This window comes from Aphanomyces astaci (assembly GCF_000520075.1).
Source record: "Aphanomyces astaci strain APO3 unplaced genomic scaffold supercont1.80, whole genome shotgun sequence".
In the NCBI taxonomy this organism is placed as follows: domain Eukaryota; phylum Oomycota; class Saprolegniomycetes; order Saprolegniales; family Verrucalvaceae; genus Aphanomyces; species Aphanomyces astaci.
Genome location: NW_009798343.1, coordinates 87,531 through 112,597, shown reverse-complemented (window position 1 = coordinate 112,597; position 25,067 = coordinate 87,531). Strand labels below are relative to the sequence as shown.

The following is a 25,067-nucleotide window of genomic DNA, read 5'->3' as shown; positions in this document are numbered from 1 at the left end:
AAAGCTGGGGGTTTGTCCCAGGGTTTTTCCTAATTGTACTGACCAGAACGAACTAACGTTACCGGTATTTTGATACTGTATTACTTTGACGCTTATATTATCCGGATAACACATTGCACGCGTTAACGTTTGTTCGTACTTCGTACACAATTGATAGACCCTTCAAACCGCATCAAATTCTGGCGGAAGAAAGGTTGATCGATTACTACTGTACGTACCGCTCGTATGGGTGGGGGGCTCTCATAAGCTTGCCCCGAGTAAGTCATAGTGTACATGATATGTATATCGTAGTAGTTTACAATCAATCGACTCGTCGCTGGAGAATAAATGAGAGGCTTAGGCGACGGTGCGACTGGCTCGGATCGAGCGCGCGACGCTCGTGACTTTGGAGTGGGCCATGGATGGATGGCCAGCGTTGATGCGCGACGTGAACGCTGTTTGGGTGTACGTGTGGTTGGTCAAGATGTAGTTGACGGCAAACTTAATCAGGTCGAGGGGAAAGTGCCACAGGATAGACCACAACCAGGCGAGGACGAGGTACGCCCCCCCACACCCGAACACGGCCACGCGGTCGGCGGGGTACCCTGTAAAGCCAAAGCACCCGATCACAGACGCAGCCACTTGGGCAATCACAAACGCAATCAGGAGCAAGTTGCACGGCTTTTCAGCAAAAAACCAAGTGTTGATACCAGCAGTGCGGGTCACAAAGATGAGTGCTTGGCCAGAAATAGACACTTGGGTGTAGATTAGCCCACGCAGGATCCCGTCCTTCTTTTGAATCCCAGGACCTATGACCTTGAAGCCCTTGGTCCACGTCGAGTTAAAGTTGGAGTAGCCCCACACATAGTCGCAGAAACCGACGCCGTTCGTGAGCGGGACATAGTCGTGGCCGACGAATGCGACACCGTTGCCCTGACCAGCCGCGAGGGAGACCGAATATGGCTTGTCAGACCCAAACCCTTGGCCCACCGTGTACTGGTACACGAATTGCTGGTACCCTGTTTCCGCGGCGGGCTCAACTTCGAGCTTGTTGATGTGGTTGCCTTGCAAGTTAGTGAAGAGATCGGTGCGGGATGTGCGGTACTTGTCAGCATAGGCCTCCCAGTACGAATCGATGTCGGCTTGGCGGGAGTTGCCGAGCTCGACGACGTTCGACGACTTCATGATGGACCCGTCCAGCTCTCCGCATGCACTCGAGTTGCGCGTGAGAGAACACGATTGGACTCGAGTCGTGAAGAAGTCGTTACAGTGCGACTTGATGCAGTTCACACACAAGTTTTCGGCGCCGATAAACCCTTGGAAGGCGTTCGTTTGATAAGTCAGTGCAAACAACACGATCGTACTCAACGTCAGCCACAAGCCAAAGCAAATGGACGAGATGAACACGCTCTTGAGCTTCCACGAGTCGGGCGTGCGGCTCGCGGTCACGTTGTCCTTGGAAATAGTCAAGATCGTCCCGTCGTTCAAGATGGCCAGCACCACAACCAAGATGGTGGGGAAGTACCAGTTGTAGCACACCGTCAAGAGCCCAAACGTGCACACAATGCGCACCGTCATGGCGATCGAGTACATGGCGTAGTTCTTCATGCGCAGGAAAATCTCGCGACTCATGCGAATGGCGGTGATGATCACACTCAAACCAGGAGACACGAGCACAATGTCGGCGGCGGCGCGGGCGGCATCTGTGGCGTCGTCCACGGCGATCCCAATGTCGGCTTGGGCCAATGCAGGCGCGTCATTCACACCATCACCCGTCATCCCCACGACTTTGCCCAAACTTTGCAAGTGGCGGACGATCTCAAACTTGTGCTCGGGAAACACCTGGGCAAACCCGTCGGTCTCATACACGAGCTGGGCGAGGTTCATGCCCGGGGGCGGCGCCTGGTTGAAGAAACTCGTGTCCAGGATGTTGGTGGGCATGCCCAGTTGGCGGCACGTTTCCACGGCAATCACGCGGTGATCCCCCGTAACCATCTTGACGGCCACGCCCAGGTCGATGGCGCGACGGATGGTCTCGGCCGTGTCGTGGCGAGGGGGGTCGAACAGAGGCATGAGCCCGACCAACTTCCACTCGGCCTTGTCCAGAGGCACGTCGCCCTCGGAGATGGACACGCCCAGCCCACGGTACCCGCGGCTCGCGTACTCGTTGATGCGGCCTTCGACTTCGTCGCGAAGCGAGTCGGCGGCGATGTCCATGTCCAGACACACTTGGGGGGCCCCCTTGCACGTGCGGAAAATGCGCCCGGTGGCGTTCTCACGGATCTTGGCGATTGTGCGCTTGGTCGTGGGGTCGAATGGCGTGTAGTGCAACAGCGTGTACGTGTCCCACATGGTGGCCTTTTCAGGGTACGTTTCATAGCACACGACGTCGATGGCTTCGTGGTTCTCGACACGAGCAGCCAAGGCAGCATCGCGGATGATCTGCGCCTTGTCAAACCCGTTGTACGCAATCAAGTTGTCCAAGTCCACGCTGAGCTTGTTGAGGGTGAGCGTGCCGGTCTTGTCCGAGCACAGCACTTCCATGGACGCCATCTCTTCGATCGAAGTTAGCCGCGTGACAATCGCGTTCTCTTTGGCGAGCGCAGACGACCCAATAGCCAGCGTCACACTCAACACGGTGGGCATGGCCACGGGGATACCACCCACAATCAGCACCAGGATGTTGGCCACTCCGAGGCATCCGTCCGAGATGATCAAGCACGGGTTTTCTTCTGACCGGGAGCCCATCTGGACCACCAATTCAATGATGCACCACGAAATGATCGACACCATGCAAAAGTTCCCAACAGTCGTCAATACTTCCTGGAGGCGGCCGTGGGATTCGGCGCCCGCGATTTGCGCGGCGGCGCGACCCAAGAACGTGTGGACACCAGTGTTGGTGACCACGGCTTCAATTTCACCTTGCTTGCACACAGAGCCAGAGTACCCTTCGTCGCCAGTTGACTTGGTCACGGGGAGCGATTCACCAGTCAACGAAGATTGATCGATCTTGACAGAGTCGCCTTCGAGGAACTTGACGTCCGCAGGAAGAACGTCGCCCAGACGGATGCGGATCACATCGCCCGGCACGAGGAGGTCCGCGGGGATGCGCGTGATGGCGCCGTCGCGGAACACCTTGGCTTCAGGGGCCAACTGGCCCATCAAAGCAGCGACGGCATCCCCAGCTTGGATTTCTTCAAAGTACCCAATGCACGCGTTTAGCAATAGAAGTGCCAAAATCAAGGCGAAATCCGGGTAATCCAAGAGCACAATGGACAAGATGGCGGCGACTTCCATGGCCCACGACAGCGGGTTCCACATAAAGCCAAGGAACACCATGAGCTTGTTCACTTTGGTCTCGGGCAGCTTGTTCGGGCCGTGTTCTTCCAAGCGCTTTTCGGCCTCGCCCGTGCTCAGCCCCTCGCGAGACGTTTTGAGCTTGTCCAGGGCGACATTGAGCGGAATGGCCGTCCATTCAATATACCCTGCGTCGTTGACGTAGTTCTTCTGGTCGTTGGGCGTGATCATGGACTGGTATGCATTTGCCATTGCTGGAACGCACTCACGTTGAATGCTAAAGTGGTGCAGTTGTTCCCAACTTGATGCTAGAATCGAACATGTGGCCTTTCGTGGGGGGGTCCTATGTGATTGGCTCGCCACGGAACTTTAGAACCATTATGAGTGAATCTTCTACTTACTACTAGTAGTAGTACACTGTAAAGTTCGGCATGTAGTGTACTAGTACGTAGTACTAGTAGTATATATTATTAATAGTACAGTATGCCATTCACAAGGTTACAATACTGTAGTATTACTGTACGTCGTAGAAGTTGGGACATTTCAAGTGAGTGGGTTTGCAACACTCTACAGTTGCTTACGTAATCATTGCACTTGTTCTTATTATGGCATAGTCAAATTCAGTGTAAACCAAAACATTTCAGTGGTGGCTATCCCTAACCACTGCTGATGCACTTTACTATCACTAACCACTGGTGATGCACTTTACCCCGAGAATATCAACACATGGGTTCCGAGATTGATTGGGGCTCCAGGTAGAGATGATTACGTAAGCAGCAGTGGAGCTGTTGCTCTCATTTCGTTTGTTGATGTCGCGCCACAGCGCAACCAACGTCGCCGTCTGGCAGCGCAGATGGTGTTGACCAAATTCGGTAACGAGTCAAAGTACAGCTGTACTATTAATAGTACCTTGAGGCAAGTGTATATTCCATGGTAAGATCTAAAAAACTTACTCCTCCTATTCAAATGTGGACTTCGAAGTGTTTATGCGTTTCGACCAGTCATTGGAATTGTATTCAAAGCTACTTGCCGCCACGTATCTTTTACAAGGGCTACTTCACGTGTACTACTTCAGTGTAGTACTGTACCTACAGAACAGGTAACTTTGCACCTGAACTTGGTCACGAGACACGACATGCGAAGCGACCCTCTAGCGTTATGATGTGGCAACAACAGGTTTGGTTTGTGGTGTGGGAACAGGTTTGGTTTGTGGTGTGTCGTGCTGCTGCCACGTCATATCCTCCACATCGCACCACCTTTCCACATGTGCGGATGGATACACTCTTGAATTGGACCAATCACATCGATTGTAGTTGGAAATGGGCTGAATGCATCATGTTAGTTGAACCTATCACATTGATTGTGGCTGGAGTTCAGCTGAATGCATTAGAGCATCTAATGCCACCATCTAGCACCTTCCTTCCGACTTCGAACCAGCACGAGTGTCTGGTTCGAAGTCGGAAGGAAGGTGCTAGATGGTGGCTTGTTGATTACTGTTTGTACTTGTTTGATCGCGAAGTGCAAAATGCATTCACCAGCATCGAAAGCATGTTGCCCACGAACGAAGATGCGAGGTGGCTCGTTTGTGCAAGTACAGCTGTACTACTTGTTAGATCGCGAAATACACCATCGCACCGCCCACGTCGCAGCACGGTGCCCATGTAGGTTGGCTAGCGCCCCACTTCGTTGGTGTTGCTACAGTAGGCTTGGTTACTGTACGATTCCTTGCCAACGCTGCAGTATATCGGTAAGGGTTGTGCAACCTCCCATCGCTCAATTCATTCGCACTGTCCGAATTGTTGCGATCAAGTCTGTGGCGGCGTGACTATTGCATAACTTAGCCATGGATGGCAGTACATACCGGTATGTACAGGGTAACAAAACGCTTTCCAAAGTTAACGTTAGCTTAAATGTTGATGAGTTCATTGCCGCAAAAAGGAGCCGTGAGGAGACTCACAGAATCCCCGCACTTGATTCTTCCTGCTTGGGGACTCAATCGGACGCTTCAACGATCCATCAAGAATAAGGGGAGCGATATGACAAAGCTTAAGGCATCCCCATATCACATGAGTGACCAGTGCAACGAAGGGGAATATACAGACCAGCCGCTGAGTGATTTTACCTTTACAGCGTAATATCAAATATCAGGAATATACAGACCGTTGCTGTTGATATGCGGGCGGCGGCGCGGACATGCTGTGGGCAAACTTATTTATTCGAATGGGGTACATGTAGATAGAAGATAGATGATACCTTGGTACTGTACCTATGTACCAAGAACTTTCATACTCTGTGCATATTGAAGCGCAGCATGTGGTACGAATATTGCCGACGTTGAGTCGGTTGCCTCGCATAACAGTTAACTATCCACATTTGTTTTGGGGATATCCATGGACAAGACGTTCCTCGGACAATAATTAACGTTATGACAAATTCCATCGTGTGTGGTGGCAGTTTGGGATCGCAATAGGATGGTCACCCCAGCTGTAACTTAATGGACGTTACTCCCTTTTACTGGAGTGAACTGTACCCTGGCACTTGGGCGTTGGATGTTGTTGCATTTCACACGTCGAGTGCGACACGCTTACTTGGTACGCCCACGAAGGGTAGGAGCCAATTGTATCGCATATACGTACGCAGGTAGTATTGGTAAACACACAATCTCTGTATCGCATACAAACGCAAAGCTCAAGTATGCATCGTGCAAACTGCAATTTGCCCTTGCATATCCGGACAGGTCCGTAAAACGTAGGTTTAACTCATACACGTCACAAGTCGAATGAAGGGACAAACCATACAAAGTACCAATGGTACCCTTGGTTTAACGCGCGTTGGGCACGTTAAAGTGAAGTAACTCACCCTCCACATCCTCGCAACCAACAAGTTTGATGCGGATATGCTGGCTCACACTGTCAGTTTTCAATTTGCAGGACGCCGCTGCCGCCAGCATGACGAACGCCTACCAGTCGATGCCGACGCCCAACGACCAGAAGAACTACGTCAACGACGTGGGTCAAGTGGAATGGGGTGCGATCCCTCTGAACGCCGCCTTGGACAAGCTCAAGGCGACTCGCGAGGGGCTGAGCACGGGCGAGGCCGAAAAGCGCTTGGAAGAACACGGCCCGAACAAGCTGCCCGAGACCAAAGTGAACAAGCTCATGGTGTTCCTTGGCTTTATGTGGAACCCGCTGTCGTGGGCCATGGAAGTCGCCGCCATCTTGTCCATTGTGCTCTTGGATTACCCGGATTTCGCCTTGATTTTGGCACTTCTATTGCTAAACGCGTGCATTGGGTACTTTGAAGAAATCCAAGCTGGGGATGCCGTCGCTGCTTTGATGGGCCAGTTGGCCCCTGAAGCCAAGGTGTTCCGCGACGGCGCCATCACGCGCATCCCCGCGGACCTCCTCGTGCCGGGCGATGTGATCCGCATCCGTCTGGGCGACGTTCTTCCTGCGGACGTCAAGTTCCTCGAAGGCGACTCTGTCAAGATCGATCAATCTTCGTTGACTGGTGAATCGCTCCCCGTGACCAAGTCAACTGGCGACGAAGGGTACTCTGGCTCTGTGTGCAAGCAAGGTGAAATTGAAGCCGTGGTCACCAACACTGGTGTCCACACGTTCTTGGGTCGCGCCGCCGCGCAAATCGCGGGCGCCGAATCCCACGGCCGCCTCCAGGAAGTATTGACGACTGTTGGGAACTTTTGCATGGTGTCGATCATTTCGTGGTGCATCATTGAATTGGTGGTCCAGATGGGCTCCCGGTCAGAAGAAAACCCGTGCTTGATCATCTCGGACGGATGCCTCGGAGTGGCCAACATCCTGGTGCTGATTGTGGGTGGTATCCCCGTGGCCATGCCCACCGTGTTGAGTGTGACGCTGGCTATTGGGTCGTCTGCGCTCGCCAAAGAGAACGCGATTGTCACGCGGCTAACTTCGATCGAAGAGATGGCGTCCATGGAAGTGCTGTGCTCGGACAAGACCGGCACGCTCACCCTCAACAAGCTCAGCGTGGACTTGGACAACTTGATTGCGTACAACGGGTTTGACAAGGCGCAGATCATCCGCGATGCTGCCTTGGCTGCTCGTGTCGAGAACCACGAAGCCATCGACGTCGTGTGCTATGAAACGTACCCTGAAAAGGCCACCATGTGGGACACGTACACGCTGTTGCACTACACGCCATTCGACCCCACGACCAAGCGCACAATCGCCAAGATCCGTGAGAACGCCACCGGGCGCATTTTCCGCACGTGCAAGGGGGCCCCCCAAGTGTGTCTGGACATGGACATCGCCGCCGACTCGCTTCGCGACGAAGTCGAAGGCCGCATCAACGAGTACGCGAGCCGCGGGTACCGTGGGCTGGGCGTGTCCATCTCCGAGGGCGACGTGCCTCTGGACAAGGCCGAGTGGAAGTTGGTCGGGCTCATGCCTCTGTTCGACCCCCCTCGCCACGACACGGCCGAGACCATCCGTCGCGCCATCGACCTGGGCGTGGCCGTCAAGATGGTTACGGGGGATCACCGCGTGATTGCCGTGGAAACGTGCCGCCAACTGGGCATGCCCACCAACATCCTGGACACGAGTTTCTTCAACCAGGCGCCGCCCCCGGGCATGAACCTCGCCCAGCTCGTGTATGAGACCGACGGGTTTGCCCAGGTGTTTCCCGAGCACAAGTTTGAGATCGTCCGCCACTTGCAAAGTTTGGGCAAAGTCGTGGGGATGACGGGTGATGGTGTGAATGACGCGCCTGCATTGGCCCAAGCCGACATTGGGATCGCCGTGGACGACGCCACAGATGCCGCCCGCGCCGCCGCCGACATTGTGCTCGTGTCTCCTGGTTTGAGTGTGATCATCACCGCCATTCGCATGAGTCGCGAGATTTTCCTGCGCATGAAGAACTACGCCATGTACTCGATCGCCATGACGGTGCGCATTGTGTGCACGTTTGGGCTCTTGACGGTGTGCTACAACTGGTACTTCCCCACCATCTTGGTTGTGGTGCTGGCCATCTTGAACGACGGGACGATCTTGACTATTTCCAAGGACAACGTGACCGCGAGCCGCACGCCCGACTCGTGGAAGCTCAAGAGCGTGTTCATCTCGTCCATTTGCTTTGGCTTGTGGCTGACGTTGAGTACGATCGTGTTGTTTGCACTGACTTATCAAACGAACGCCTTCCAAGGGTTTATCGGCGCCGAAAACTTGTGTGTGAACTGCATCAAGTCACACTGTAACGAGTACTTTACCGACGTCGTGCGCACGTGTGCGTTGACAAGCAACTCGAGCGGGTGCGGTGAGCTCGACGGGTCGGTCATGAAGAACTCGGACTACGTAGCCCTCGGCAAGGCCCGTCAACTCGACATCCAAGGGTACTGGAAGGCGTACGAAGCCGAGTACAAGAAGTCGCAAGCCGACTTGTTTGAACATTTGCAAGTGAACCATATCAACAACTTTACCAACCTCGAGCCCGAAGCCGCTGCCACGTACGAACAGTTTGTGTACCAATACACGCTTGGGCAAAGTGGGACGCCGTTCCAGGGCAAGCCATACCTCGTCAACACGTCCGCTGCCATCGGCGACGGTGTCGCATTCGTCGGCCGCGACTACTTGCCGCTCACGAACGGCGTCGGTTTCTGTGACTATGTGTGGGGCTACTCCAACTTTAACTCGACCTGGTCCAAGGGTTTCAAGCTCATTGGCCCTGGTGTGCAGAAGAAGGATGGTATTCTGCGTGGGCTGATCTACACCCAAGTGTCTGTGTCTGGCCAAGCGCTCATCTTTGTGACACGTACTGCTGGTATCAACACGTGGTTCTTTGCTGAAAAGCCATGCAACTTGCTCCTGATTGCGTTTGTGATTGCCCAAGTGGCTGCGTCTGTGATTGGGGCTGTGGGCTTCAACGGCTACCCCTCGGATCGTGTGGCCGTGATCGGCTGCGGCTGGGGCTACCTCGTCCTTGCCTGGTTGTGGTCTATCTTGTGGCACTTCCCGCTCGACTTGATCAAGTTTACCGTCAACTACATCCTCAACAACGGGTCGTACACCCAAACGGCGTTCACGTCGCGCATCAACGCTGGCCACCCGTCCATGGCGCACAGCAAAGTGTCGAGCGTTGCCCGCTCGATCCGAGCCAGCCGCACCGTGGGCTAAAAAACACCGTCGTCCGGATGTGTGTTTAGTAGTATGCCAGCCTTGCATTTATATACGACCTCGAGTGTCTAAGCGAACGTAGCCTGCCTCAGTATTATAACAAAATGAATATTCCATTAACGATATACAAGAGTTTGGCAAATGGCAGCCGTTCGTTCATTCATACACTGTATGGATGGTGATAACAAATGGGACTAAATACTAGTTAGTTTCCGTGGCTCGCTTGCTTTGAGGTTTTCAGCGCAACTACGAGCCAGGAGGTTGCATCTCGATGCCCAAGTACCCCCGATGTTCCACGATTATCAGTGACGTCTGGTGAACTCTCCAGAGTCGTCCCCAAAGTGCATGAAATATTTCAAATATGTCGACATTGCACAAACGCTGTTCTGATATACATAATCACATTCGTGTATCAGGTCTTTTCTATCGAACAACGCGCTTCGTTTACGTACACCAACGTTACTACTATGTAGTACATACACCCTACAATTTATATATATCTTATAAGTTTCACACTTGTCACATGTCCATCGCAAAATCCTCTATATTTAGAATTAACAGTCCGATTGCACATTGTCATTTCTGAATTGACCAACCTACATACGTTAGCTCATCCCAAACCCACTTAGCATGTTGCCCATCACTGCGTTTCCTCGTCGCTTCATCACCGCCAAGGCTAGGTCCAAAGTCCTCGTCGTGTCCACTATGGCGCCTTCACCTTCACACCGCCGCCAAGTCCACTCGACGTCGGCTGCAGTGTCGGACCTCGTGACTAGCAACCGCTTCCAAGACGCGGCGAGAAAGCACGTCCATGCACGCACGAAACCCGTGAACGAGCGTCCACAGCGCCACCACCATCACGATGACCTGCATCCGTCATCCACGTCGTCGTCGATGTCCTCGGTCAACCTGACGTTCTCTGGTTTATACCCCGAGCCATTGTGGTACACGACGAGCCCCCGCACCCCGTGCAACGACCCATCGTTCCCGGGCTTGGTGGACGGCCAGCTGCACTCGATCGCGATGCCAAACTTGACCACGTGCACGCGCCAAGACGTGGTCGACTACTTTGACAACACGTGGGCGTTGACAGACATGCTGTTCTCGAGCTTCCAGTCCGAGGCAGCGTTCGTTCAGCCGCCGCCGCACCAGCTCCGCCACCCCATGGCGTTTTACTATGGCCACCCCACGTGCTTTTACATCAACAAGTGCCGGCTGGCGGGGCTGCTGGACCAGCCCGTGAATGCCGCGTTCGAAGACTTGTTCGAGGTGGGCGTCGACGAAATGCGGTGGGACGACATGAGCAAGAACGAGAAGGAGTGGCCCAGCGTGGCTTGTGTGCAGGCGTATCGCCGCCAAGTGTACGGCGTGATCAAGGGGCTGCTGGAGAGTCATGCGGATTTCGCCGACGGCCACGGCCCCATCACGGCGGCATCGCAGTCGTGGGCGCTGTTCATGGCCATGGAGCACGAGCGCATCCATCTCGAGACGTCTTCCGTGCTCATGCAGGAGCACGCCGTGGACAACTTTGTTCAGCCGGACACGTTCCCATCGTACCACCCGTCGGCATCCCGACCACGGTCGGCCAAAGTGCCCGTGGAAGGCACGGATTATCCTGTGAACCGCATGATCCAAGTCGCGACCCACGACGGCCGCCCCCACGTGGTGACGCTGGGAAAGCCATCGTCGTTTCCGTCGTTCGGGTGGGACAACGAGTACGGCGCCAAGACGGTCGCGGTCGCGTCGCCATTTGCCGCGTCGTCGCAGCTCGTGTCGAACGGCGCGTTCTGGCAGTTTGTCAAAGACGGAGGGTACTTGAACCAGAAGCTGTGGTCGGTCACGGGGTGGGCGTGGCGGTCGTTCCGCAACACCAAGTGGCCGCAGTTCTGGCGTCCGGATGGCCCCCAGGGCAGCCACGAGTACCGGCTTCGGGCGCTGTTTGACGAGATCGACATGCAGTGGGACTGGCCCGTGCAGGTGAATCTGCACGAAGCCCAGGCGTTTTGCCGATGGAAGAACCAGCAAGACGACAACATCGCGTCCGAGTACTACCACGTGATCACCGAGCCCATGCACCAGTTGCTGCGAAACGACCTAGACAAGAGCAACCCCATCACTTCATCCACGACCTTTCAAGATGCGATTTTGAACCACCTGCCACGACACACCACGATGGCCACAACTGACGACGCGCCCCAACGCAACACCAACGTGAGCTTTGCCTCGTTCAGCCCCGTGGACAGCATGGCGCCCAATGATCAGGGCTTCCACGACGTGTTTGGCAACGCCTGGGAGTGGTGCCAGGACCACATGAGTGCGCTGCCGGGGTTCAAAGTCCACCCCGTGTACGACGACTTCACCCTGCCATGCTTTGACGGCGAGCACCATGTGATCATGGGTGGGTCGTTCATGAGCAGCGGCGGCAACGGCGCGTCCAAGTTCAGTCGGTTCCATTTCCGGCCTCATTTCTTCCAACACGCGGGCTTCCGCGTCGTGTCGAGTGCCGTGACGACGACGACCGACGGCGACCAGGTCGTGGACGTCATGACGTCGTGTGTGAACGCGCCCGAGCCCCACACGGTCGTGAATCCGTTCCGAACGTCGTCCACCTTCGTGCTCCACCCGTCCAAGGTGTCGTCGGTGTTTCTGACCAAGTTGGAGGCGCAGGCGGCGACCCAGTGGCGGGACTTTGGTGCCGGCTACGACAACGTGCACGTGGTTCTACCTGGCGACGACTCGATCCAAGTAGAAAAGTTGGAAAGAAAAGGAGAGCATGTAGGGTCAGTGCTCCTCGTGGTTCCGAGTGCGTTGGACGGCCAACTAGACAAGGATGACGAGTGGGAGCGGGTAAAGGAGGGCGTGCTGCCGCACGTGGAAAAGGAAGGATCGGACGTCCGCCGCGTGTCCATGGTGCACGTGTCGGCATGGCGCCAACGATCTACTAGGACTAGCTAGTAGTAAAAGTCTCTATTTATTTTAACGTTAACTCGATTGTGTACTAATTTTTGTTAATACTTGTACATGGATGTCATGTTTGCCTGGATTTGAGACATGTGGAGGAGTCGCGTCACGGGCAAGTGCTGAATGCAATTTGACTTGTCGTTGGCCTTATCACTGTAGACTTGATGAATGCCAGCATTTCTACCCATTTTGTGGCCGATCACGCTATGTCCTGTGCAGCAATGTATCAATCAATCTCTATTTCGAAATGAACCTTGGCATCCCTGGATTACGTGTTTACTGTTAACTAGGAAATCTAATCTCAAATCCGTGACCTTGACTTCTCGTATGTGACCTTGACTTCTCGTGGATGTCATTGCTCAACTGGTCAATACACCCTTGGTCGTGGCCACAGTGTGCAGCTGTGCAAGATCATGCCTTGCGAAGTCCACAAAACCGAAGTCGATGCGCTTGAGTGACGCGTTTGCGGCTCGAACAAAATATGGCTGCAATTCCCTGTCGACGGAATATATGTGTCGACGCACGACTTGACCATTTCCAACTGGCACTCGGAATATGCCAGATCTGTCCATTTACGCAGCCCCGTCGTCTGAAATCGTGCCTCCAACCAATTGCAAGCCGCGTAGTCCTGTGTTTTTTGTAGGGACGACGCCACCTGAGGCCACGGAGAGTCGGGTATGTATGTAGGTTGACACCACTTAAGTCCAAGTACGTAATGTGGGACTGGGGCAACGCTTGATCTCTTGCTCGACATCCGTCAACGAAGTCTTGACCACCAGCTCTTGATTTATCCACGATGGTAGTTACTGTAGTTGCTAACGCTGACAACCAACACGGCTCGATCGCGCAGTAGCTCCGACACGGCATGGGCAACAAGTAATCAACCGCCAATCTTGCGAGACCGCAAGTCGTGATAGCCAGTTCATCCAACTTCGGGCTATTTACACAAAAAGGGCGATGAAAAACGATACCTACGCTTCGTTGGTGACGTTGTCCCACGACCGAAGCGAAACCTCCGAACGGGATGCGTATTGAACCACTCCTCCATCTGGCCCAACATCTCCGTCGTGACCTCGTGATCGTCGTCGTTGCCGTCTAGGTTCTCCAACGTAAGGTCGATCAGATACACATTATTATACTCGGACGTCATAACAAAGGCTACAGTATGTAGCACAGGGCCCAAAATGTTGGCATATGTAAAGCCCACTGACTGAAGGTGCGCCATCTTGGAGGTCGAAATCGGAATGCCCAGACAAACCAAAGATTCGCTGGATGCCCACTACCCGAACCAGTCGTCAGAATCGTCGAGGTTTGGGATCTGGTGTCCATCCCACGTACAATGAGCGTCGTCGGTGCCAAGTACTGATGGAGCCACGAAAGGTCACACGATCCAATGACACGTGGACGCAACTGCGATGGCTTGGTAGTGCGGTGACCCCATAAAAAACCAAGCCACAACACCGACGGATCGCATGCTTACGACAGTTGACACAGAACTTCGAGGGAGAACACGAGGGGCTAAGCGAAGGGCCAACAGCGTGGTGGCGTCTAGAATATGTAAAAGGCCACAACAATGACCAAGATTTTAGGATGGACGGCACAACTGACCTTAACTCTCAGACATGCGCAGTCTACAGCGCACCACTTTACAGTCAGGAAAGTGATTCAAACACAACTGAAGTCAAGTTCATTCATGCATGTACTTCTTCCAGCAAAACCTCACTTTGCTAACCATGGAACCGCACAAACGACGACACATATACGCATACACACTCAAGTTGTACGATAACCACAAAATGAAAATGGAAAAGTAGGCTTCGGCGGCATGCACAACAACAAGACAGCCTACAAGCAACTGCTTACGCAGTTCGACACATTCAACCAACAACGATGTCCGTGTACACAATCGAGTTATAATAAATAGAGACTTTTACTAGCTAGTGCTAGTAGATCGTTGGCTCCACGCCGACACGTGCACCATGGACACGCGGCGGACGTCCGATCCTTCCTTTTCCACGTGCGGCAGCACGCCCTCCTTTACCCGCTCCCACTCGTCATCCTTGTCTAGTTGGCCGTCCAACGCACTCGGAACCACGAGGAGCACTGACCCTACATGCTCTCCTTTTCTTTCCAACTTTTCTACTTGGATCGAGTCGTCGCCAGGTAGAACCACGTGCACGTTGTCGTAGCCGGCACCAAAGTCCCGCCACTGGGTCGCCGCCTGCGCCTCCAACTTGGTCAGAAACACCGACGACACCTTGGACGGGTGGAGCACGAAGGTGGACGACGTTCGGAACGGATTCACGACCGTGTGGGGCTCGGGCGCGTTCACACACGACGTCATGACGTCCACGACCTGGTCGCCGTCGGTCGTCGTCGTCACGGCACTCGACACGACGCGGAAGCCCGCGTGTTGGAAGAAATGAGGCCGGAAATGGAACCGACTGAACTTGGACGCGCCGTTGCCGCCGCTGCTCATGAACGACCCACCCATGATCACATGGTGCTCGCCGTCAAAGCATGGCAGGGTGAAGTCGTCGTACACGGGGTGGACTTTGAACCCCGGCAGCGCACTCATGTGGTCCTGGCACCACTCCCAGGCGTTGCCAAACACGTCGTGGAAGCCCTGATCATTGGGCGCCATGCTGTCCACGGGGCTGAACGAGGCAAAGCTCACGTTGGTGTTGCGTTGGGGCGCGTCGTCAGTTGTGGCCATCGTGGTGTGTCGTGGCAGGTGGTTCAAAATCGCATCTTGAAAGGTCGTGGATGAAGTGATGGGGTTGCTCTTGTCTAGGTCGTTTCGCAGCAACTGGTGCATGGGCTCGGTGATCACGTGGTAGTACTCGGACGCGATGTTGTCGTCTTGCTGGTTCTTCCATCGGCAAAACGCCTGGGCTTCGTGCAGATTCACCTGCACGGGCCAGTCCCACTGCATGTCGATCTCGTCAAACAGCGCCCGAAGCCGGTACTCGTGGCTGCCCTGGGGGCCATCCGGACGCCAGAACTGCGGCCACTTGGTGTTGCGGAACGACCGCCACGCCCACCCCGTGACCGACCACAGCTTCTGGTTCAAGTACCCTCCGTCTTTGACAAACTGCCAGAACGCGCCGTTCGACACGAGCTGCGACGACGCGGCAAATGGCGACGCGACCGCGACCGTCTTGGCGCCGTACTCGTTGTCCCACCCGAACGACGGAAACGACGATGGCTTTCCCAGCGTCACCACGTGGGGGCGGCCGTCGTGGGTCGCGACTTGGATCATGCGGTTCACAGGATAATCCGTGCCTTCCACGGGCACTTTGGCCGACCGTGGTCGGGATGCCGACGGGTGGTACGATGGGAACGTGTCCGGCTGAACAAAGTTGTCCACGGCGTGCTCCTGCATGAGCACGGAAGACGTCTCGAGATGGATGCGCTCGTGCTCCATGGCCATGAACAGCGCCCACGACTGCGATGCCGCCGTGATGGGGCCGTGGCCGTCGGCGAAATCCGCATGACTCTCCAGCAGCCCCTTGATCACGCCGTACACTTGGCGGCGATACGCCTGCACACAAGCCACGCTGGGCCACTCCTTCTCGTTCTTGCTCATGTCGTCCCACCGCATTTCGTCGACGCCCACCTCGAACAAGTCTTCGAACGCGGCATTCACGGGCTGGTCCAGCAGCCCCGCCAGCCGGCACTTGTTGATGTAAAAGCACGTGGGGTGGCCATAGTAAAACGCCATGGGGTGGCGGAGCTGGTGCGGCGGCGGCTGAACGAACGCTGCCTCGGACTGGAAGCTCGAGAACAGCATGTCTGTCAACGCCCACGTGTTGTCAAAGTAGTCGACCACGTCTTGGCGCGTGCACGTGGTCAAGTTTGGCATCGCGATCGAGTGCAGCTGGCCGTCCACCAAGCCCGGGAACGATGGGTCGTTGCACGGGGTGCGGGGGCTCGTCGTGTACCACAATGGCTCGGGGTATAAACCAGAGAACGTCAGGTTGACCGAGGACATCGACGACGACGTGGATGACGGATGCAGGTCATCGTGATGGTGGTGGCGCTGTGGACGCTCGTTCACGGGTTTCGTGCGTGCATGGACGTGCTTTCTCGCCGCGTCTTGGAAGCGGTTGCTAGTCACGAGGTCCGACACTGCAGCCGACGTCGAGTGGACTTGGCGGCGGTGTGAAGGTGAAGGCGCCATAGTGGACACGACGAGGACTTTGGACCTAGCCTTGGCGGTGATGAAGCGACGAGGAAACGCAGTGATGAGCAACATGCTGGGTTGGGCTTGGGATACTTGGCGGAAATATGGAAATGCAGTGGTCGCTGCGTGGCGGTACACCCAATAGCTCTAAATTCGACTGTCTACCGGAACTTCGGGGGCATTCACATAAAGATGACGAGTGCGTACATGATCCGGATAATTATCCAATTTCACCCAATTAGGAAATAAACCAAGATAAAACATACATTCTTAAATCGTTTGAGGATGACAATGGGTCTTTTCCGGATATCAAGATCCTCGATCATCTCGACACTGGGGATCCTTCGGTTGAATTCGCACCATGAATACTCAATCCTCAATAATAGCAAGTATCGTTCTATATTATATTGGGTCGCGATCGTAGTTTGCACTTGGTTAGTGTGCGTTTGGCGCGAGTGTGCTGAACAAGGGTGCATTGCTGTAGGTACTTCCGAAGTACCTTTGAAACCATATGGAGAGGCGAAATTAATTCGACCACCTACATACAATGGTACCTATTCATGGGTGTACCTTTACAAACCCCAAGTAAAAGTACTTGGTCGTAAAACAGGCCTCGTCCGAGTACAGAGGTAGTACTGTACTGTACATCACTGTACAGGAGCGACACGACCTACCTGCCTCTTTTCCCGACAAGAGGAATCGATTGGACATTCGGTGAAGTGCACGATTGGGGCTCACTCGTTGCCAAGACTAATTATACTTCGAAGTACACGCGACCTCCGCTGCGATGGGCGCATTTTGATGCTCGGTCGTCACTCGCTACAGTATACTGTATAAGGCTTGGTCAATGTGAAAAAAAAAAGAAGTACGATCCAGGGACATTTCGGACCTTGGTCAAGATGACATTGGCTGAATGAAAAGTTTTACTTCGAAGTACCCATTTGGAGGTTACCGCTGTTATAAATGTTACTCCGTAATATTAATACTAGTAACGTTACTAACTAATAGTAGTTGGTACTGCTTCCTGACATATTGTGGAGGGCAGCAGTGGTGGCTCGGGCAGTGCTGGACAGGGCGTGGTCTACAGTACCTCGGTACTTCGGGGCATGATAGGCCAAGACTAACCAGAGTACAGTAGTACTAGTACTTCGAAGTATAAATTTATCATGAATACGACAGTACAGTACCGCAATTGGTATCCGGATGATTGATTAGTTCACAGTTAAATATTACTAGTGTGACATACTAGTACTATTAATACGTAGTACTGGTATTATTTACGTAATCAGCGTCAACCCCACCCTGCCCCTTTATGTACGAATTGTACTTATAGGAATGCGAAAAAACCCCAGTCAAAACATGAGAAATTCTCACATGTACTATGGTGCACGTCATCTATAAACTACCAACTTTTCACAAAATTTTCTGACTTCTATTTCATATTCATTACTCAAAATTGCAGGAAATTGAGACGTATAATCGACAGATCTCAATGTGGTGAAGAAATTTTACGTCTCAGATTCAAATTTGGTGATGAATTGGTCCAGAAATAGATATTTAACCTAGCGGTATTTTACATGGGCGCTTGGATATTTGGCCATAGGGGTGGCCGCTCAAATGTATCTTGATTTTTGTATGTGACTCTTATCCGTATTTATTATCCGGAGGCAGTTGGGGCCTTTAACCTCCCACTCCAGTGATAAAACGCATGAAATCGGTATTTAACGTATCTGGATTTTGGGTTTAACTACATTAATTGCACGTTAAATAATAAAACCTCCACTCTTCAATTTGGCCAGTTGGAAGTTTTTAGATGAAGTGCACCATAACTATACCTCGAAGTACTAGTACGTATTACCAGTAACATGCGAATCAACTAACGACTACTACATAGTAATTCGTTCATAACGTTAGTCGTTCAATTAGGATCTACCTAGCCAATCAAAAAGGTCCACCAGGTAACCTAGCCAATCAAAACGGCCCACCAGGTCAATCCCAAACCGCCAACTTGCCATTTTTTGCTTCACAACCTAGGGCGGCTTCAACTCGAATAAATACACGCCCCTGGACGACATACACGAATCTGTGGCAATTCTGCACCCCACGTATGCGACGCAAGTCCCGGTACGTCTGAAACAACGGATGCGGTCCGACAACTACTGTATGTGATCAAAGGCGAGCTAGGTGGCGTGCCGTACTTCAAAGTGATCGACACGTCGTCCAATGTTTAAACCAAGAAAACGCTGGTGGATTACAAAGGACGCAACGTCGTGGTGACGGAAATCGTCGGCGGGTTGGGGTGTAGGACGACGTGTCCAAGCCGGACACCAAAGCCGTGTGGTTTAGCATGTATTTGAAAATGAGCAGCATGTGCAAAGCTATTTGAAGAGCGACGTCGTGGACGTAATCACTGGCGCGGCATATCATTTTTCCATTGACTGCGACTTTATAGGCCGACGCATGGTCATCTGTTGCAACAAGGCGGCGGTGGCCAAGTGGAGAAAGTGTTTGTTGAACATGACTACACTCGAGGAGTGGGCATGGTGTACATTCTGTTGCTGTGCGTTGCGATGAACCAAGCCGGGCTGGACGACATGTAGAAGATCAAATCGTAACATGTAATAATACCTCGTAGCTCAAGTTTCAAAGATTCATTAGGATAAATGTCATATTACTGTTTGAGAGCCCGCTAGTTCTCGTCGAAGTGTTCCCGCGCTCTGCCATGTCCTTTGTGAAGCAGTTGAAACTGCAAAATTCACGTTTTTTTAGGTTGCGAAGAAAGTGCGATGGCGAAGGTGCTACGTATTTCACATGCGGGAACTGCCGGTACTGTACACGTTGTGGCATTGCCCTCGTGGTTTCGACCTTGTCCATACCACTTACCACTGAGAAGTTTCGTATGGCCACGACCTGCTATTTCTCAGGAGTAAACTTCTATTCTCGAGGTCAGCTATTGATCGCACTATGCAAGCACAAATTCTCGCGGTATTTGAACTCACAACGACTACAATCGATAGCTGCGTTCGTACAGTAGCCCGTCCAGTGACTCCCTGCCATGACGTTGGCAATCCCGAATGCAAACAGGAAACGATGACAGAACGAGAATACATGTATGTACTAGTAGTATCCCTGTCACCAATGTCCAGTTTGACCAGCCGAAATCACTATTCCACCGCCAACTCGGCCACGACAACTGTGCAAATCACGGCTACATGCTCTGGATTGACACTCGTAAGCGCAGCAGGCATGTCATGACCTGGCACTTTCGGCATTATGTGTCGAAAGGCAACTTCAACTTTACCGCCTGGGGATTCGACTGGTGCTGACGTAAATGCATTTTGGCCAATTAACGGACGCCTTTTTCAATGGCAACGACGTTCGACTAGGACGGACGACATGGCCTACTTGGTTTTATACGTTTTAGTCCATATATTCTTTATAGAATTGTCCGTCAAAATGGGTAAAACGTATAAAACCGCCATAAAACCGCCATTTGATTTCATTTAACGCCATTAGGTCATTGGAATGGTCGCGTGATTGACATGCGCATCTGCCCACCAATCGCGGCGGATCTTTCTGCTTATAATCGCTCGACGGTGCCAGCAAGATGGAGTTCCGCGAGTATGAGGAAATGCTATGGAACCTCATGTCTGCAGAGAATACTGTGCGGAACCATGCCGAGATGATGTTTGAGTCAATGAAGGCAGACAGCGACCGCACCTTGCTCTATCTTTTGCAGGTAGGTACCAGTACAACCATCCGCCACCCAACCCCGTGACATCCACAGGTGATCCGATCGACGTTGAGCGACGACGTGCGCGGCCTCGCCGCCGTCCTTTTGCGGCGCGTGTTGATCCGTGACGAAGTGAGCTTGTGGACCAACGCCGCCGCCTCCACGCAGCACAGCGTGAAAACCGACCTGCTCCATGTGCTCACGTACGAGACGAACCGCAGCATTCGGCGCAAGCTGTGCGACACCGTGGGAGAGTTGGCGTCGTCCATCTTGGAGGAAGGCGAATGGGAAGAGCTGCTTCCGTGCATGTTTCAGTGGATCACGTCCACGAACGTGGCCCATCGTGAAAGCGCACTTCGCGTGTTCGAAATGATCTCGCTCTACATGGCCACGTGCATGACAGCGTACTTTGACACGACGATCCAGCAACTGTTCCAGACCAGTTTGCGCGACGGCGAAGGCCACGTCGCCCTCCACGCCCTACGCGCTCTCGGTACGCTACACTAGTCTCCACCAGTGTCGGCCATGCTTTGATATTATTACCTACCCTTGAATGAACGTCCTGACAGTAATAATATATATATATATATATATTGTCCTTTTACCCAAAATGTGGACTTTTGTGCGGACTCGCCAAATCTATCGATCGATTCATTTTGTACTGATATATTTTGTAATGATATATTTTGTACTGAATGTTGTATGCAAAAAGATGTCCTGTGGTGATTGGTATCACACGAATTTCAGTCACACACTAATTTGACGTTGATCGTGGTTTCCTGCAATCTGATTGGCTAAATCTTTATCTGTCGACGATCCTTCGATCCATTTGGTTGGGTCGATTATTCCATTCTCCTTGTCGATTTCTCCAGTTTGGACTAAACATCAACAATATATATATATATTAAAACGAATACTGGTGTAGGCATGCTGCTATTGAGTTTGGACGAACTGGACGAACGTGATCGGTTCCAGCCGCTTCTTCCCGCGATTCTGCATGCCCTGCACACAATGCACGTCGACGGCAACGAAGAGGACCTGGTGGAGGCTATGGAGGTGTTGATAGAGCTTCTGGAGCCCCACGCTTCGTTTTTCAAGCCCATGTTGGTATGTACACTGTATACATCCGCAAAATATCTAATATATATATCTGTCGTTTGCAGAAAGAACTCGTGCCTCTCATGGTCGTGCTCGTGTCCACGGGCGCGTCGGACGGCAGCTTTGGACGCCGCCAGCTGGCCATGGAAGTGCTCGTGTCCATCGCTGAAAATGCCGCGAGCGCGTGCCGCCGGTTCCCCCAAAATGGCTTTGTGGAGCAAGTGTTTCCCCTGACATTTCACTTGATGCTCGATGTAAACGAAGACACGACTGGGGATGAAGTAGACGACGCCGAAGACGATATCTCCAATGTCGACGTCGGCGCAGAGGCGCTGCAAAGGATGGCGCAGGCGATTGGGTTCAAGAAAGCATTGCCCGTATCGTTTGGGCTCGTGTCGCAGTATGCTGGTACGAGTACAAACTAAATGTGTGGGGAGTACTAGTACTAGTAGTAGTACTACTAGTATTAGTACTAGTAGTAGTGTGTGTGTGTGAGAAAGTGTGCTGTGTGGGGATACTGATCTATGCTGAGATATACAGGCATATATTATTGCCTGAAAATAGTGGTTGAATGGTTTGTTTATGTTGTGAAAATCGCCTCTCTTTTTAAATTGGATGGTAAGAAAGATATGGTGTAATTTTATTATTCGACTGGAAATGAACTTCGTGTGGCGGGGATCCCCTGCGAAATTAAATATCAATTTTCAGAGGTACATTTGTGTACCTGCATTTTAGCCAATCAGAATGCAATCTTCGATCGGTTTAGCCAATCATACTATTTAGCTCAATTTTTTTTGGTTGGCGATTTCAACCATCCCCTAAAATGGGCAAAATTGACTGAAACGCACGATAGTACTAACTGTTATAACAAGTATAATGTATCAATCACATCGTACACATGAATATATATATAATGTGAGTTACTGGTATGTCTCCGACTTGTAAGTAGAAATAATACAAAAGACAGAAATACCCATTGTATCTACTCTGATAATCAATCACAAGTAAAAATATGTATGTGAAACACGAAGAATTCTTTTTTTTCCCATGAAAAAAAAAAGCGGCAACGACTGTTTATTCCAAAACCCCACACACAATCAATTCATAGCTGATACTTTTTTATTCATTTTTTTTTTCCTTTGTGTAGGCCACCCCGACTGGAAGTATCAGTACGCAGCACTGATGGCTTTGACTCAAATCGTGGAAATTGTACCGTCCAGCCAGCTACACGCCGTGGTTAAGCACGTATTTGCCCATGTGCATCCAGATGGTCACCACCCCAAGGTCGTGTCTGTGGCTATCGATGCCCTCGGACAGCTGGCCACCGACCAAGGCCCTTTATTTCAAGAACAATATCACGAACAAACGATTTCCGTGTTGCTTGGTATGATGGACTCCCCCTGCATCGTGCATGCTCTTGCTATATATTGCTCTTTCTTTTTACTGATCTCTCTCTCCCTCCCACTTCAAAACGGCAAAAGTTATGCAACTTTAGACAGGATATATTGTGCAAGTATGATGAAGTCGTCTTGAAATTGTATATATTATTGTATGGTGGTGGACCTCCGGATGACCCTACAAAGTTCCTCCACCGTTAATATGATTAGATTATATAATTTATCGAACAAAACCCGTTTCAAAATAGAAAATAGGAGGGGGAATTTGTTTTTATAGTTATTGTACTTTCGAGTGAAATTTCATTGTGTTGTGGCGTGGTTTCTCGGTGGAATTTAAATCGATTTGATTGGCTACCTCAAATTATTAGCCAATCAAAACCTTCTCAATGAAATTCAACCAATCATATCGATTGCGGATCGGTTTGGTCGGCGCGATTCGATTGCACCCCCTCCCCAGATTTGTATCAAATACGACAATAGTATCAATGTATTTTTCCAAATTACGTTGAGTTTATTTGTTTTTAAATTATTTTTCACGACCATACCAACCTATTGTATTAGAATACATGCAAGTGGGCGTTGTACGACCTAACGTCCCTGCCAAATGGACTTGGCACTTTCTCACGCACGCCCTGACGTCGCTGCGCCAGTTTATCGACACGTGTCACCCGGAAATGGTCGAACCGTACCTGGAATCCCTGCTTGGCAGCTTGTTTGCGCTGCTAAACTTGGGCCATGCCACCGCCGAAAGCCGATCCGTCCAGGAGTATGCCGTGTCGGCGCTATCGTCGATCGCTGGCTGCTGCGGCGAGTCGTTTGGCCGGTTCTTTAACATGGTGTTCCCGCCACTCAAACAGTTGCTGTACACGTCCCTGCAAGAGCTGCAATTGGACGCTGCGTCCACGACGACCGCCCCCGTCTCCACCACGCTATGTGGTATCACTCTTGAGTGTATTTCATTGGTACGTTGTATATATATATATCTTTGTCTGTATGGACTGGTGATACAGTACCTACCACGTGTTTGATTTGAATGTGCAAAGTATGCGTTTATAAATATATATTTTTTCGATATGGATTTTTTGTTATTACGTTTGGCTTGAAGGTGCAAGAGTGATGTTATAATTATACGTTTATAATTATGTATGAGGCAGACACAGCGTATTGATCATATGAAAAATTATATCCAGTATTGGAATATTATATACCATAATTTTATCCATTTCAACTATGTGCAATAGTGACTTTAATTATATATATATATATATACTTGATATTGATTCGTTCCATGTCGTCGAATGTGCAACGTGAGATTATAATTTTTTTTCGTTTAAATTACGTATGGCAAACACGGTATTATTGACCATATAAAGTATTATTTCCATTTCAATGTCATTAATTTTATATATATTTGTGAAGCAGACATGTCTAGTGCGCTACTTCCAGTATCATAAGTACGATATGTTGTGTATGGATTTCGAATTGGATAAGACAAATAAATACATAAATGAACGGCTAATATAAGACTTATTTGATGTTTAGGTCGGTCTAGCAGTTGGTCCGGCGGTGTTTGGCGGTGACGCCGCAGAAATTCTCGACGTGATGACCCAGATGCAGCACTCTTCGCAGTACGCCAACGATGAGATCTTGCGGTCCTACTTGTTGCAAGCGTGGGCGCGATGGTGTAAGACTCTGACACATCACTTTGCCAATTACTTGCCTGTTGTGATGCCAAGCCTGCTCGATGCCGCCATGGTATGTAGTAGTACATACTGAATGGGTCTCAATGTATATAACACATATTTGATTGTCCTGTTTTGTGCTTTTTTACCGTGTGATATGGCTGGACATTTAGTCTACAGCGGACTCTGAACGTGCTATACGTGTATATATATATATATATATATATATATATATATATATAGACTGGATTCAGGTTGTTGATTGATATAGACTGGAAAAAAGGTTGTTGTTTAAATGAAAATAGGACCCACTTGTACGAATCAAATGAAATAATACTCGTGTCTCTCCACGTCATTCCAGTCAAAACTAGTCCCAAAATATATTATTTGACACCAAGACATATACAACATATATTTATATCATTCATACAAGTGGTCATTGTATATATTGGGTTGCTATTTGAGTAAGGTAATGATATATATATCGATCATTACCTGATCCAAACAACAACCCAATAATCCAGTCTATATCGAACAATCAACCTGAATCCAGTATAAATTCTATATATATATATATATATATAT

General features: G+C 51.2%; 5 protein-coding genes across 6 annotated transcripts in view; 3 read left to right on the top strand and 2 right to left on the bottom strand.

Annotated features, from left to right (window-relative positions):
- Positions 1-336: 336 nt before the first annotated feature.
- Positions 337-3,528, bottom strand: H257_16103 (plasma-membrane proton-efflux P-type ATPase; the record flags this gene model as incomplete). Its single annotated transcript, XM_009844432.1, has 1 exon — positions 337-3,528. One exon carries the CDS (start codon positions 3,526-3,528, stop codon positions 337-339), a length of 3,192 nt encoding a protein of 1,063 aa, XP_009842734.1.
- Positions 3,529-6,196: 2,668 nt separating this feature from the next.
- H257_16102 (plasma-membrane proton-efflux P-type ATPase) lies at positions 6,197-9,557 on the top strand. Its single transcript, XM_009844431.1, has one exon. It carries the CDS (start codon positions 6,225-6,227, stop codon positions 9,423-9,425), a length of 3,201 nt encoding a protein of 1,066 aa, XP_009842733.1. The 5' UTR covers positions 6,197-6,224; the 3' UTR covers positions 9,426-9,557.
- Positions 9,558-10,055: 498 nt separating this feature from the next.
- Positions 10,056-12,380, top strand: H257_16101 (hypothetical protein; the record flags this gene model as incomplete). The annotated part of the gene is made up of 1 exon (XM_009844430.1): positions 10,056-12,380. The coding sequence occupies one exon, from the start codon at positions 10,056-10,058 to the stop codon at positions 12,378-12,380; it is 2,325 nt and encodes a 774-aa protein (XP_009842732.1).
- Positions 12,381-14,277: 1,897 nt separating this feature from the next.
- Positions 14,278-16,720, bottom strand: H257_16100 (hypothetical protein). The gene has a single exon (XM_009844429.1). The coding sequence runs from the start codon at positions 16,642-16,644 to the stop codon at positions 14,320-14,322; it is 2,325 nt and encodes a 774-aa protein (XP_009842731.1). The 5' UTR covers positions 16,645-16,720; the 3' UTR covers positions 14,278-14,319.
- Positions 16,721-20,144: 3,424 nt separating this feature from the next.
- H257_16099 overlaps positions 20,145-25,067 on the top strand; it is an 8,981-nt gene continuing 4,058 nt past the window's right edge. The window contains exons 1-7 of one of the 2 annotated variants that reach the window (XM_009844428.1): positions 20,145-20,311; positions 20,360-20,798; positions 21,231-21,412; positions 21,469-21,811; positions 22,551-22,787; positions 23,362-23,762; positions 24,343-24,555. In XM_009844428.1, coding sequence (XP_009842730.1) covers positions 20,180-20,311; positions 20,360-20,798; positions 21,231-21,412; positions 21,469-21,811; positions 22,551-22,787; positions 23,362-23,762; positions 24,343-24,555 — 1,947 coding nt within the window. In that variant the 5' untranslated portion in view covers positions 20,145-20,179. The remainder of the gene's footprint in view (positions 20,312-20,359; positions 20,799-21,230; positions 21,413-21,468; positions 21,812-22,550; positions 22,788-23,361; positions 23,763-24,342; positions 24,556-25,067) is intronic. The other variant, XM_009844427.1, reaches the window with a different exon arrangement.

Bases quoted from the DNA above. Each gene is read 5' to 3' on its own strand.
- H257_16102 (XM_009844431.1), top strand. From the start codon at position 6,225: ATGACGAACGCCTACCAGTCGATGCCGACGCCCAACGACCAGAAGAAC.
- H257_16100 (XM_009844429.1), bottom strand. From the start codon at position 16,644: ATGTTGCTCATCACTGCGTTTCCTCGTCGCTTCATCACCGCCAAGGCT.